The sequence below is a fragment of the Chlamydotis macqueenii genome, chromosome 7 (assembly GCF_036417535.1).
Source record: "Chlamydotis macqueenii isolate bChlMac1 chromosome 7, bChlMac1.mat, whole genome shotgun sequence".
NCBI lineage: Eukaryota > Metazoa > Chordata > Aves > Otidiformes > Otididae > Chlamydotis > Chlamydotis macqueenii.
The window spans coordinates 1,372,524-1,386,544 of NC_141562.1; the positions used below are offsets into that span (position 1 = coordinate 1,372,524).

At 40.2% G+C, this 14,021-nt stretch overlaps 1 protein-coding gene across 2 annotated transcripts in view; it reads left to right on the forward strand.

Annotated features, from left to right (window-relative positions):
• Positions 1-14,021, forward strand: part of VCL (vinculin) — a 60,063-nt gene that overhangs the window by 14,383 nt on the left and 31,659 nt on the right. For both annotated transcript variants that reach the window (XM_086752796.1, XM_086752795.1), the window contains exon 2: positions 6,032-6,102. In XM_086752796.1, the coding sequence (XP_086608922.1) occupies positions 6,032-6,102 (71 nt within the window). The remainder of the gene's footprint in view (positions 1-6,031; positions 6,103-14,021) is intronic.

Genomic DNA, 14,021 nt, shown 5'->3' on the forward strand with positions numbered 1-14,021 from the left:
GCCAGATGACTTTGAAATCATACCTTACTATGCCTGGAATGCAGTCTCCAGGGTAATCCTGAGAAAACCAGAAGCCGCTATACAGCTTCCATGTTAACTGAAATGCAAAGTAGATGGGCTCTGATTCAGCAGTCTCTTTAGGTTTGTGCCTGGCTTGAAGGAGAAGTGGTCCTGTTGACTGATGTCACTGGTAGTATGTGCATTGTTTGGTATAAACTAGAAGCAGAAGGAGAATTCACCTGCAGATTTCTTTGAGCTCATTTTTCAGTCTCTAATTGCATTGGCCTATTCCCCTACCGATAAGTAGAAAAATGTAAAGCTTCTTAAAACAGTGTTAAACTCACTAATTGCAAGTGACATATTAATCTCAATTATAATTCAAAGCAAGATGAGAGAGTGGAATGATGAAGAAATTGGAAATTTGCTATGTTAAATGCTTCCAAGAGAGCCTTTGAAGGGAAAAGATAAAGTTTTGTGGTTAAAAAAAAAAAGCCAAAACAAAACAGGAAACAGTTGTACTATTGTACCTTGTTATAGCTGACTTTTCAGTCTTATTAAATGAGAGGGATTAGGTTGTGAGGAGTAACCTATAAACCTGTTTCCTTAGATTTTTCTAAAGGCACTTCAGCATTGCTTGTCTTTTCTGTTCACAGTTTGCAGAAAGTTCTGTCTTTACTGGAAGCTGTTTATGTCATCTGATGATAATTTTTGAGTGACTTGTGAAATTTAGGTGTGACTAAGAAATTCCATGATGTATCCCGAAGCTTTTGACTTGCATCTGCCAAAGTTTTATGCTTTGCTGCTATGCCAGGATATATGCAATTCTGTTTTGCTAACAGTTACCACATAGATTATGGTAGCTAAGGGTCAGGGCATGAAAAAAAAAACGTTCACTCCAACAGCTGTATTTCTTACAAAGAACTGAGCAAAATACCTAAAAATACGGACAACTGGATATGCTTGATACTGTAAATAAAAACAGAACATGGGTTGCAATCTAAATACTGTGACTAACAACAACGAAGGTAAACAGCTAAGTCCTGTTTGCTTCTCTTATGCTGCTAGAGCTCCTTCCCAAAAGCTTTCTGTGTAATTTGTCTCTAATGACTGGTTTCACAAAGGGAAAACTGAACAATTGTGAAGTAGTTATTGAGCCCTTGCCACTTTTGAACCCACGGAGACAAACTGTCTCTGAGCTCAGTTTGAGATAAAGGAGTTGCTTTCTAGGCCTTCAGTGGGCAAGCCTTGTGGGTAGGGATGGACTCAGCGAAAGGTATAGGATACACAATGGGATACCACTAACTTCAGTCATCATTTTAATTGTATTGTCATGTCTGAGTAAGGCCCCTCAGTCTGTAACTTGAATTCAGAATACTTTAATGAAGATTTAAGTCTCTCTGCTTGTGTTGTATTTTTTAGTTTGGACTGAAATGTACATCATCTATGCCAGTGAGAAGTAGGCAAAAATTTGGTGTAATTTTGGCTTGCTTCTAGCTCTGCTTGACAGATTGTTCATAGTCTGGAAATCTAGGCCAGGCTTGCTTTCTTAAAATGCAGGGTTGGGTGGGGAGAACTGGCAACTCTGTTTTGAGATGGATTCTAGACACGGATATACAATGTAGAAACTACTATCATTGTAGAGTTATAGCAAATATGTAAGTTTGTATTTGCTATAAATATCAGGACAGACATCTAAGAAATTTACGAAGAAGTTGCAGAGAACTTAATAGAACTGCACTGATGTACAACAAATTTCTGATTTGAGATCTAACACTCAGTATCATGTCACTATTCTTGGAAGCCTGCAAAACATGGAAGAATGCACAAACCAGCAACTGGATTTTAATGTGGTAGAGTTGCTTTTACAGCATACAGACCAGATTGCTTTCAGCGTTGGTTTGATTTGTCAAGCAAAACTCATACGGTAGCTTATTTCTTGGGAGAAATCGGGGGCTCTGCTAGTGTTACAGCTTGGGCTGTATTTGTTCACTGGATGATGATGTGGGAATATTTTTAGACTCCTTGCTAAAATGACAGATGTTTTAAATTAGCTTCTGGAACATTGCAAGAACTAATTCTTTTAAGAGTATCATCCTTTCTAACTGGGGAAATAATAGAAGCTGCAAGGAAAATTTCACTTCCAGCATTTGGCAAATTGTCAAATTCATATTGTCAATATAGACATTCAGAAGAATCTTTATTTAAAAAAAAACAAAACAAAAAACAAACAAACAAAATCCCGATAAAACCAGCTCCAAACAGTAGACTTTGGACTCTCATCTTAAATATTTGTGTTTTATTCTATATGATAATACAGTTTGTACTTTCAAACTTCTAGAAGTTCAGAACTAGGCATTACTGGGTGTTTTTGGTGTCTTTGTTTAAACAAACTGTTAGAGAATTACAGAATTGGAAACTATTTCCCCTTCTCACTGAACAGCTGGTTTTTGTTATATCTAGCAGGCTAAGAAGATGGGAAAGGGACCTTGTGGGATGCTCATGTCTTGTCCTTCCTGCAGTAGAAGCAGACATGACAAAAAGCTGCCAAAGTGGTTATAAGGAAAAATCTTAGCCTGATCAGAAAGTGTTCCTCTTGCTTTTCCATGGAGAAAATACTCCTCAGTAGGAAGGTTAAAACATACTTATATTCTACTAATCAGTGGCAGATAAGAGTGCATGAGACCTACAAGCCAAGGTAAAAAGCCAAAAGCAGCAGGAAATCTCAATCTCCTCCTCATTCTTCTAGCTGCATTCCTAAAAGGCTTTTCAGCGGCCATATATGCCCTCTGACTTGTACGTGTCCCATTTCCTTTAAATTTCTAGATGTGTCAGCCTCTTGTTCACTGTTGTTAAGTAGCAGAGGGCAAGGAGGGAAGTAGCTCATTCTTCATCTGGAGTCACCTGGTTTGCCTCTAATCTCCCAAAGAGTATGGACATGAATATGGATGGCTAGAAGTTGTAACTATGAAACTGTCTTGGTAAGTTTTGCTTGAGAGCTTCCCTTCTTTTCTGCTGCTCTGGGCAGGTACAGTGTTTGAAAAGTTATGGTCTCTTTACTGTGTTAACCAGTGCAGTTTCTTTGGAACTGTGAGTAATGGCCACTGCAGTATTACTTAAAAGCAGAAGCTTCTAGCCCGTGGAGACTATTGCTTCCCTGTTGGTTAGGGAAAGATTATCTTGAGGTAAGAATATCTGAAACCCAAGTAGGAATCCTGTTTTTTCCACATGTATGCTGTTAGATAGAAATAAAATAAAAATTTCCCTGGTAATCGTTCTGTATTAGCATGAAGCTCGACAAGCCTTCTGTCTGAAATAGAGAATCTGTAGGTATTACATCTTAAGGGGAAAAAAAACAAAAACAAAAACCAAAACTTCATTCCCTTGGTATAGGACTATGGAAAAGGTAGAATTGAGTGAATCTCTACTTTGTGTTACACTGCAGTGTGTCCAGAAATTGCTTAGCCCATGTAAAATTCAGTCTGAAGAAAACAGATCTTATTAAAACAAAAAGTAAGAAACAAAAGAAAAAATCCCCCCTGACCACAAAACTAAAAAAGGAAAACCACAAAACTCTTGGGGTTGTGTATTTTTGTCATGAATGTGGCTTTGTATTTTGAGACTTTGCCTATTAAGTGGTATGTGGAGTGTGTTTGTTCTTTACATGCCATCTCTATACCTTGGCTACAAAAGCAAAGAGTGACTTCTGGAAGTGTTAATTAATAGATGTGTAAATATGAAATGCTTTCCTTTGAGCCACAAGGTTTTATATTTAAACAGATTCAGTGAAGATGTGCTGTATTGGTGCTTAAAATATAGTAAAAAGTTCTTCTAGAAAGGTAGGGGAACTTTTTAATTGACACCTCATGGGAACTGCCTGAAATCTTGTGTCCTGTCTGTGTGCTGTATAGTGCTGGGGATGTTGGAGGTATTTCTGCTTTGTGATGGACTTGAAAGAGAAATGTTTCTGGAGTTTAGGATCAAGACTGTGTCTGTTTCAGGAAAGTTTTGAGGTTAAAACTCCTCACAAAAAAAAAGTGAAAATGGGAAGGGACTTGTACTTTCATTTGAAGAGTAGAGATCCTAGCTAGCCATAGCATAGAATGTCTGTATATGTGTGTGTATGTATAAATATGTAAAGTGTGTTTATCTATAATTAGTTGATAGTGCTGCTTTGAGTAGTGAACCTAGATAGATCCTCTTAGAGAAGAGGATATGTGCTTGTAGAAGAGGATACGTGCTTTTTGTATGATCTAATAAAACTAACTTCTATCAAGCATAAAGTGTATTGTACCCTGAGCAGGTGTTGTTCCTTGGTTGCTTCTGACTGACTGTTCAATATAAAATAGCAATAATGATTGCTAGAATTATATTAAAATTGAAACCTCCTCCCCCATTGTAAACTTTTTTTCATGCACTCTTTGAAAACTGTATATCCTCAAATATATATTTAAAAAATATACTGATCTACAGGCAGATTGGTACAGCTGCAAGAGAAATTTTGAAGGCAGCGGGATTTCCTCCAAATGTGTTTGGTGTTTTTTTTTTTTTTAAATACAGTATTACTCTTCATTTTCACCTGTTGACAGCCTTCTGTCTGAACCATGTGTAATCCAAAGTTTTTGCCAATTACTTCTTTTCTGTGTCATCTTTATAATGTATATGTGCATACAAACATGAGAAATATAAAGAATGTGTTTTATAATGCAGCAGAAATAATTAGAACAAAGCAGGCATACTCTCTGTTGAGCCATGTAACCCTGTCCCAAGAAGTGGGCCGTGGGATACATTTATATAAGTGCTCCTGGAGCATTGCCATGAAGGAGGACCCAAAGCAACACTGCGGTACTGTGCCCCAGGAGGGAACGTGGCTGTTAGTGAGCCTACAGTGAGCATAAGAGACAGAAACCTACCACAAAATTGAAGACCTTCAACCTCTGCTCTACTCTTTGCTTCATTACTTACAAATATCTATGGGACTACTTGTGAGTCTAGTACTAATAGATTAAAAAAAAAAAAGTAGGCAGGGCTGACTCGGTGTTTGAACCAAATAAAATACTAGGACCAATGTACTTCTGTAAAGCCCCTCTGAAAAGGACCAGAATAGGGAGACACGGTTTTTGGCAAGCAGCATAGATTTGCGAGGAAACGGTGCTTCTGGAAGGCTGTACAGCATTAGAATTGGCAAGTGCTGTGCATATTGGCACACTACAGCTTCTGTCAAAAACCAGCAAATCTTTAAACACCAGCTGATCAGGGATTTTCAGGACTATCTTGTCTAGCTTGAGCAGGCCTGGCTGCTCTTAACACAAACTAGTGTCTGGGTTAAAGACCTTCTGCTTTGTGATGCCTTTCTGAATAGCTTATTCAGCTGGAAAATACAGTGAACAAAGGACCTGGAAATATTTTGTCAAGTTGGTGATCTCACAGTCCAAAGAGCCAGCTACCGATTATAAAGACTTCTATTGTGTAACACAAGAGTGAGTGTATAGAAAACTCCAGATTGTACTCTATCTCTTTCTTTATTAGCCTCTGCATAATTATTTTTGCCTAAAGGATGGTGTGAATGTGGATATGGGGTGTATTCTCAGTAATTAACTACATTTTTCTAATAGACTAGGTTGAATAGCAAAAAGGGGGTAATTTTTTTTTAACGTTAAAGTTGATTTCTGACTTACGGGGATTAGGAGGGAGGAAAGCCCACAGAGTTCACAGTAATTAAGTTTTTACAGCTAAGTGCAACAAACAAATAGTATTGTTTCTATGGAGAGTGGGAAGAGGGAAAAGTGCCCCCCAGATTAATTTAGTAGAGATATTGGCAGTAAACAACGTATGATTTCTAAAGCATTAGACTAACCACAGTATATAGTGTTCTCAAAAGTAGACACAGCAGTAGCAGCCGCAGCAGCAAACCTAATAAAAGGAATTGTCATTACTAAAAATCAAATTTTTTTGGTTGTTATTTTGCTATTTGTTTTCATCTGGACTTTACTGTGAAATTCTGAATCTTACATATGCCTTCTTTCTCCTGCAGGTTGGAAAAGAGACTGTACAGACAACAGAAGACCAGATCTTGAAAAGGGATATGCCACCAGCGTTTATCAAGTAAACTAATGTTATTATAAATCTTCTATTGTAGGTACAGGAAACCTGTTCCAATGATAGATCATTGTTACTTATTTCTGCTGTACAGATTAGAAAATACTCTTGGGTTTAAATAGCTCTTTGGGATCCTGAGGCTGAACTTTGTCAGGAATGACCTTTCTGCCAGCAGTGACTTTTGCTGATACATTCTGTATGTATGGGTACATATCTAGAGTATAGTTTCCTTTAAAAAGAAAAAAAAAAATCAGAGTAACAATGGTACTTATCTATGTGCTGTTATAGTTTTGCCTAACAGTGTCAGAGAGAACGTGGTGTTCTCGATCTTTTCTATTAATTCAGTTGGTGGAAAAGTGTGAATTTATCAGCATAGGCAGCTGATGCATGATGTAATTGCCTGGAAATCCAAGAGATTTCAAGAGCAATGACTGACAGTCTTAATTCCATGGTTCAGTGTCAATGACAACTGACTTTCTACTGCTGCTGCCTTAAGTCTTCAAAATCATACATCACTTCTTGTGGAATTGCCAAGCTTCTTAATGCCAACTGACAAACTTTCACTGAAGTGACTTTGCCCTGCTACCTACTGAATGTGACCTCTCTATTACCATTGTCCAGATAGTCAAAACAAGAAAGCATTGAGGCAACTATAGAAAATACTGAAGTAGAGAGTAGAGATGATGCCTAAAGAGAAAATTTCTGTTGTCAGTGAAAAAAGATTTTGTTTGCATTGTAGGTTGACAAAGTGAAGAATTAAAAAAATGCCTTGGACCATGGGGTATTAGCATGAGTTCAAGAATGAAATTGCTGTATTATTAGTGAAGTACAGTCTCTTGAGACCACCTGGTATGTCAGTCAGGGTGATGCTACTACCTTAGAAACTTTCTAGGGGAATCCAGGGAACAGGAGGTCTTAGGTCTGACATACCTTTGGAGCAAATTACTACAAATTCTGTACTAGAGTAGAGAATAAACAGATCCTAAATATATTTTTTTTGTTTTGTGTGAATTGACAATGTTTCTGTGGAGGGAAATTCTGCCGAATAAATCTGTTAGTGTTTTTAGAAATATCACAAATGGGGATAAGAATAATTCAGGTGATACAGTATACACCAATTTCTAAACTTTTTGGCAAAGTCTGAAGGCTCTTAAGAAAATGAAGTAGCCACAGGGTAATAAGAAAAGTTCTTGCATGGAAAATAGGAAAATGAAAGTGAAGGGAAAAATTACATGCTTAACCCTGACAAGGGTAGGAGGGTAACAGGTAGGTCTCTAGAGATCTCTGCTGGTGTTGTGCTTTTCACCATGTTCATAAATGCCCCGGAAATCAGGATGGACTATGAGTTGAAAATACTTGCCAATGACCTGAAGTCTTACACAAGGTAGTGAGATTAATGGATGAGTCTGAGAAATTACAGCAGGATCTTATTAAACTGAGTGATTTGATATTAATTGTGGATGAAATTATTTTGAAAGATCTGAAATGATGAACACGTGGGAAAGCAGCAGGTGTAGTGTCCGATAGGATGATTGTCTCTGAACTGATCATTACCAATAGTGAGCAAGTTCTTGGAGCTGTGATACATTGGTGAGAACATCCATTACATACTCAGTAGTGGTGAAAAAGTAAACGAAAATTTAGGTTTATCAGCAAAGGATGAGGGACCAAAATGTCACTGCATATTTTTCTCCCACATCTTGAATATTGCATGCACTTGTGGTCCCTAAATTTTGGAAAGGCTGCAGTAGTACTGGAAGAAGCTCGTAGAAGGACTTTTGAGAACAATTGAAGGTGTGGAATTGCTTCTGTATAGGCAAAGCTAAGTAGGCTGGAACTCTTCAGCTTGGAAAAGGTGACAGAGGATTGGGATCCTGACAAAGGTCTAAGTAAATATGGTTGCATGGAGAAGATGGAAACTTGCACTTCTCTTCCTGTGTGAGAACTTGATGGGGCATTTAAACTAGTAGTTTATAAACCAACAACAGAGAGAGCTTTTTTGTATAGCAAGTAATGTGCTGTTAACATTCTTTTATAGGTTTGTAGGTTAATAGATAAGAACTTAGAGGAACCCACTGTGTGTCGTCAAATAGGCAAACTGCAGGAAATCCCAAGAACTGAAAATAGTTGGAGGATGGGAGAGCATGCAGAGGAAGTATGATAAATACTTATCCTGTTCTTAACCTCCTGAGGCATCTACTGGCAACTAGCTTTGGAGACAGGATACTGGGCTAAATGGGCCTTTCATACAATCCACTGCAGTATTTATTATTCTGTGTTCCTGGTGTGTGATCTTGTTTGGTTGTAGGGGGAGGTTGAATTTTTTTTTTTTCCGTTTGAGGAGGGTGTTTATGTGTCGGAATGAGACCAAAACTTTTTTTTTGCTTCTTGATGAGTTGTATGCAAGTATGTAATTTTGATTGTGCTCTTTTTCTAGAATGTATAGAGTTTTTAGTTCATTTCCAGCTTCCTGTTCTCCTAGACAAGGAAGGGATTAAGGAAAAGAGATTATCTTAATTGCTATACTGCAGCCAGTCTTTGATCAACATTTAGCAGATTGTGGAGACTTCTATGTTAAATTACTGTAGAAATGTGATACAGGCACTACTGAATAGTACCACTTTATGCTGGGTACAAGGACTTTCTCTGCAGCAATCCATGACTGCTTGAATTGTAATATAGTGAAAAATAGGAAACAAAGCTATCTTTCACAGCAATGAAACCTGCTTCATATAGTACGTAACTTGCTATCCTAGGTGCGGTAACATGAGTTAGGAATGTTCAGTGGCTTTTATGAATGAGTAATCTATTGCATTTGTTTGTTTTTTGTTAATCTGGAGTTTATAGGAAAATGAACTAGTACATGTTAACAGTTCCTTGTTAACACTATGGAGTGTATTGTCACTGATATCTGCATTGTAGGGACAAGTGACAGTCACAGGTGAGCTGACAAGAAAGTCTTACCTGTTCCTGCATTAAAGGGCAGGATTTGGATAAAGGAAGTGAAACAGATGAGGGTTTGGTTTTTTGTTGGTTTTTTTTTTTCCTTTCCTGAGAGGAGGGGTTTTTATTTCTAAAGTGTTAATTCAGGAATTGGCATGCCTTTTTAATGGACTGCTCCAGCAGAACTTGTACTAGTAATGGGGTAAGGAGCAGTGTGCATGCGTTAACATCGCATTCTCTGTTCATATTTTCTCTATTCAGAAGGACCACCAGTCTTGAGGGAACCACTCTTGGAGGATGAGGGAGAAGATCTGTTAATTCTTTTTGAAGACCTGGGTTTTGGCTTGCCTGAGGGTGGCATTGAGGGTTCATAATGAATATATATTATGGTAATCCATGAAGTTTTTCAGTAGGAGTGTGATTGTGCAGCAAAGTAATTTGGCTGCTGAGAAGCTATCATGCATCTCTTTCCTTGCTACTGACACAAACCACATTGGAACTATTGACCTAGAGTTAAAAAATGCTCTGTTCTTTATCTTAATTGTCTTATTCACCAGGGAGTGTGAGTAATGCCTATAATTTAAATCAGATGTTTTGCAGTGTGTTCGTATTACTTGTTATACTTTTGTAAAGAAGGAAAAAGCTGTAATATCTAGGCAGAGAGTAGGGTAACACCTGTTTTGTTTACACTACAAATAAAAATTTGTCTGTTTTACTTGCACGTGCAAACTCATATAACAAATCAAGCAGTAATGCTGCTCTGTATTAGCATTATTGTGGTAGCCAAGCTGGAGCTGCATGGCTGGCAACCGTGTTCACAAATTAATATTAATGTACAATATTTGCTTCTTAATTTATATTTCTAGAACTGCAAGTAATCTAAACTGTAGTTAGTAAACTCACTACAACCTTAGTAAGTAGAAATTGAAATGAGCATTATCCAAGCATCAAAGACATGGCCTAGTATATTTGGGCAAGCCTCTCTGGGAGAAGCAGAGGTAAATCCTAAAAACTAAAATGGTAGTTTAGCATAAGCTAAGTGTTTTTCCTCACATCTAGTAAAGAAGGCGCTAACAGGAATGAAGCTGATAGACTACCAAAACTAGTATGGTTGGAAATATCATGACCTGTTGTTCTGGTTTTGTTTAGTGGGGGGAGACCTAAGGTGGCAGCTTCTGTAGAAAACTGCTAGAAGTTGCTCCCCTTTGTTCAGTGGTCTTGACTGGGCCTAGGGTGGACCTGCTGCTGGCCAATTGGTAGCAGAATGTTCCATGATAACGCCTCTGCGATAACGTATTTAAGAAGGGGAAAACAGGAAAAAAAAAAAGAAAAGAGAAGATGTGAAGCAGCTGAGCGGGGGTAGAGAGGGAGGCATGAGCCTTGTGGGACTTGCAGGCCTCACCCTCTGGCCTGCCACCAGGCAGCCGACTGGGCCCAACTTGGCCCAGCCTGGCTGCAAGAAGTGGAGAGGAGATGAGATGTGAATGAGATGTTAAAAGATCCTGAGAGGCGTCTGCCAGCCTGTTGTGAAGAATTTTTCTTGTGAGAGGAATGGCTGCAGACATCAAGGTCAGTGAAGAAGGAGGGGGAGGAGTAATGCGGCTCCTGGCCAAGATTGCCCTGCAGCCTGTGGTGATGACCATGGTGGAGCAGGTTGTCCCCCTGCAGCCCATGGAGGTCCACAAAAGAGCAGAGATCCACCTGCAGCCCGTGGAGGACCCCACACTGGGGCAGGTGGAGGCCTGAAGGCGGCTGTGGCCTGTGAAGGTCCTGCTGGGGCAGCTGTTCTAGAGGGACTGCACCCCATGGAAGAGATGACCCATGCCGGAGCAGTTTCACGAAGGACTGTGGGCCCATGGGTGGGACCCCATGATGGAGCAGGGGAGCAATGTGAGGATTTCTTCCCCTGACGATGAAGCAGCGGCATGAAACAATGCGTGATGAACTGACCGTGGCCCCCATTCCCTCTTCCACCCTGTGACGCTCGGGGTGGAGGGGGGAAGGTGGTAGAGATAATGTTAAGCCCGGGAAGAGGGGAGGGGTGGGGGGAGGTTATCTTTTTTTCTGTCTCATTCTCCTGCTAGTTTTAGAAATAAATGAATAGTTTTCCCCAAGTCGAGTCTGTTTTGCCCGTAATGGTAACTTTAAGGGTTTCTCCCCGTCCATTTCTCAAACCTTGAGCCATTTTTCTTATGTCATCTCCCCCTGTTCTCTCGGAGGGTGGGGGGAGTGAGAGAGACACTACATAGTCTGGTCCCGATCGGGGCTGAACTATGACAAAGAATGTGGCTGGTGTTAACATAGCTTTATTGTAATAATGCCTCAGAAATAAATATAATTTTTTTTAGATTGCAATATAATACAGGGATTAGAAAATTCACCATAGCAATGAACTTCTAATAAAAACTTCTGAATGTGTTTGATTCTTGTAATAGAACAAGCAGTTCATTGCAGTGAATAGTTTTAGCATTGTGAGGTGGGTTTTTTTTTTTTTAATATAAATTAAAGTAATTTAATTACTTTTTCCCCCAAATTCTAATATTTTGTTTCCTAGCATGTTTGCTTTGCGGAGGATGGAGAGTGTCTGGTTTTTAAACAGCACTCTGCTTTTTTGTACGTAGTGTACACTCTTGAAGTCTTTCAAATGCCTTGAAGTTTATACAAAATAGGCACTGTACAAGTAAAATGCAAGTGTACCTTTTGGTAAAAGAAAACTTTGAAACTTTAGAGACTTTAGTTTTATTAATCATGGTGACTTCTGGAGGAATACACATTTACATTTTCATTTGTAAAGAAAGGAATTAAAGCCAACCTTGAGATAATCATTAGTGTTAAACAGATGACCATGAAATTGAACTGTAGGTAATTAAGTATTTCTGAGCGTATAGCTCTGAGCTGGCTGAATAGGTGATTTGTTTAATCCCTTTCTTGGCAGAGTTGAAAAGAATAAATTTGAGAATCAAGCATGGAAATCTAATTTAGTGAAGTCAGTTGACTTTGATAATACAGCTAGGTACATTGCCTAGGAAAGAGTAGACCATTCCCACTTTCTTCCTTCAAGTCCTCTTGTATTTTCTTACTCAGTTATGAGTTACCACCATCTCATGTGCTGAGCAGATGATAAGGTCAGCTTGCCCAGTTTGATCTACTCCAGGGAGCCGTTCACTGAAAACTTTACTTTCTGAAAAAAGTACGTTTTCCTGTGATAAGTGTCTTATTTCTGGTATAGTTAAATTTAGATGTAACCATTAAGTTCTGCCATTTGTGTTAACAAGGAACATAGGGGAAAAATTGGGATAACTGTGTAACTTTTGAAAAGTGCTTAACTGAAAGTGGTTGGTGACAGCCAACATAGCTTCACGAAGGGCAGATCGTGCCTGACCAATTTGGTGGCCTTTTATGACGGGGTAACAGCATCGGTGGACAAGGGACGGGCAACAGATATCATCTACCTGGACTTGTGCAAGGCATTTGACACTGTCCCGCACGACATCCTTCTCTCTAAACTAGAGAGGCATGGGTTCGATGGATGGACCACTCGGTGGATAAGGAGTTGGCTGGATGGCCGCACTCAGAGAGTGGTGGTCAACGGCTCAATGTCCATGTGGAGACCGGTCACCAGTGGCGTCCCTCAGGGGTCCGTGTTGGGCCCGGCCCTGTTCAACATCTTTGTCGGCGACATGGACAGTGGGATAGAGTGCACCCTCAGCAAGTTTGCCGATGATACCAAGCTGTGTGGTGCCGTTGACTCGCTGGAAGGGAGGGATGCCATCCAGAGGGACCTTGACAGGCTGGAGAGGTGGGCCCGTGCCAACCTCATGAAGTTGAACCAGGCCAAGTGCAAGGTCCTGCATCTGGGTCGTGGCAATCCCAAGCACAAATACAGGCTGGGCGGGGATTGGATCGAGAGCAGCCCTGAGGAGAAAGACCTGGGAGTGTTGGTAGACGAGAGGCTCAACATGAGTGGGCAATGCGCCCTTGCGGCCCAGAAGGCCAACCGCATCCTGGGCTGCATCAAGAGGAGCGTGGCCAGCAGGTCGAGGGAGGTGATTCTCCCCCTCTACTCTGCCCTGGTGAGACCCCACCTGGAGTACTGCATCCAGTTCTGGAGCCCCCAACACAAGAAAGACATGGACCAGTTGGAAAGGGTCCAGAGGAGGGCCACAAAGATGATCAAAGGGCTGGAGCACCTCTCCTATGAGGACAGGCTGAGAGAGTTGGGGCTGTTCAGCCTGGAGAAGAGGAGGCTCCGGGGAGACCTGATAGCGGTCTTCCAATACCTCAAGGGGGCCTACAGGAAAGATGGGGAGAAGCTGTTCAGTAGGGCCTGTTGTGATAGAACAAGGGGTAATGGGTTTAAATTAGAAGGAGGTAGGTTTAGATTAGATATGAGAAATTTTTTACAATGAGAGTTGTAGAGCACTGGAACAGGTTGCCCAGAGAGGTGGTGGATGCCCCATCCCTGGAATCGTTCAAGGCCAGGCTGGATGAGGCTCTGAGCAACCTGATCTAGTCAGGGATGTCCCTGCTTCTTGCAGGGGGCTTGGACTAGATGACCGTTGAAGGTCCCTTCCAACTCTAACTATTCTATGATTCTATGAAAGTATAATAAAAGTGTGTCCAAGTGGCCAGTAGAAAATGGGCTATACGACAAGCATGAAAAAGTTGTGATAAGAGGCAATATGGCTGTGATTAAAGGGTTTAATATTTGTTGGAACCTTGTGTAACTCGAGTGAGCACATAGCACGGTATGCATGGAGCCTGTGTATTAGACTACACTGATATTTCTGTCAAAGAAATGGGAGAGAATGAAGGAAAGTCACAGTCAGTGAGGTCGATGATTACAGTCGTGAATAGCACAGCTAACATGGAAATAAAGTCTGAATTTTGTATTTCTCTAAGCTGTCATGAAGTAATTACAAGAAGAGAACAAAATGGAAAGGTTTTCAGTGTCCAGTTCTTGGTATTTTAAAATCATTATG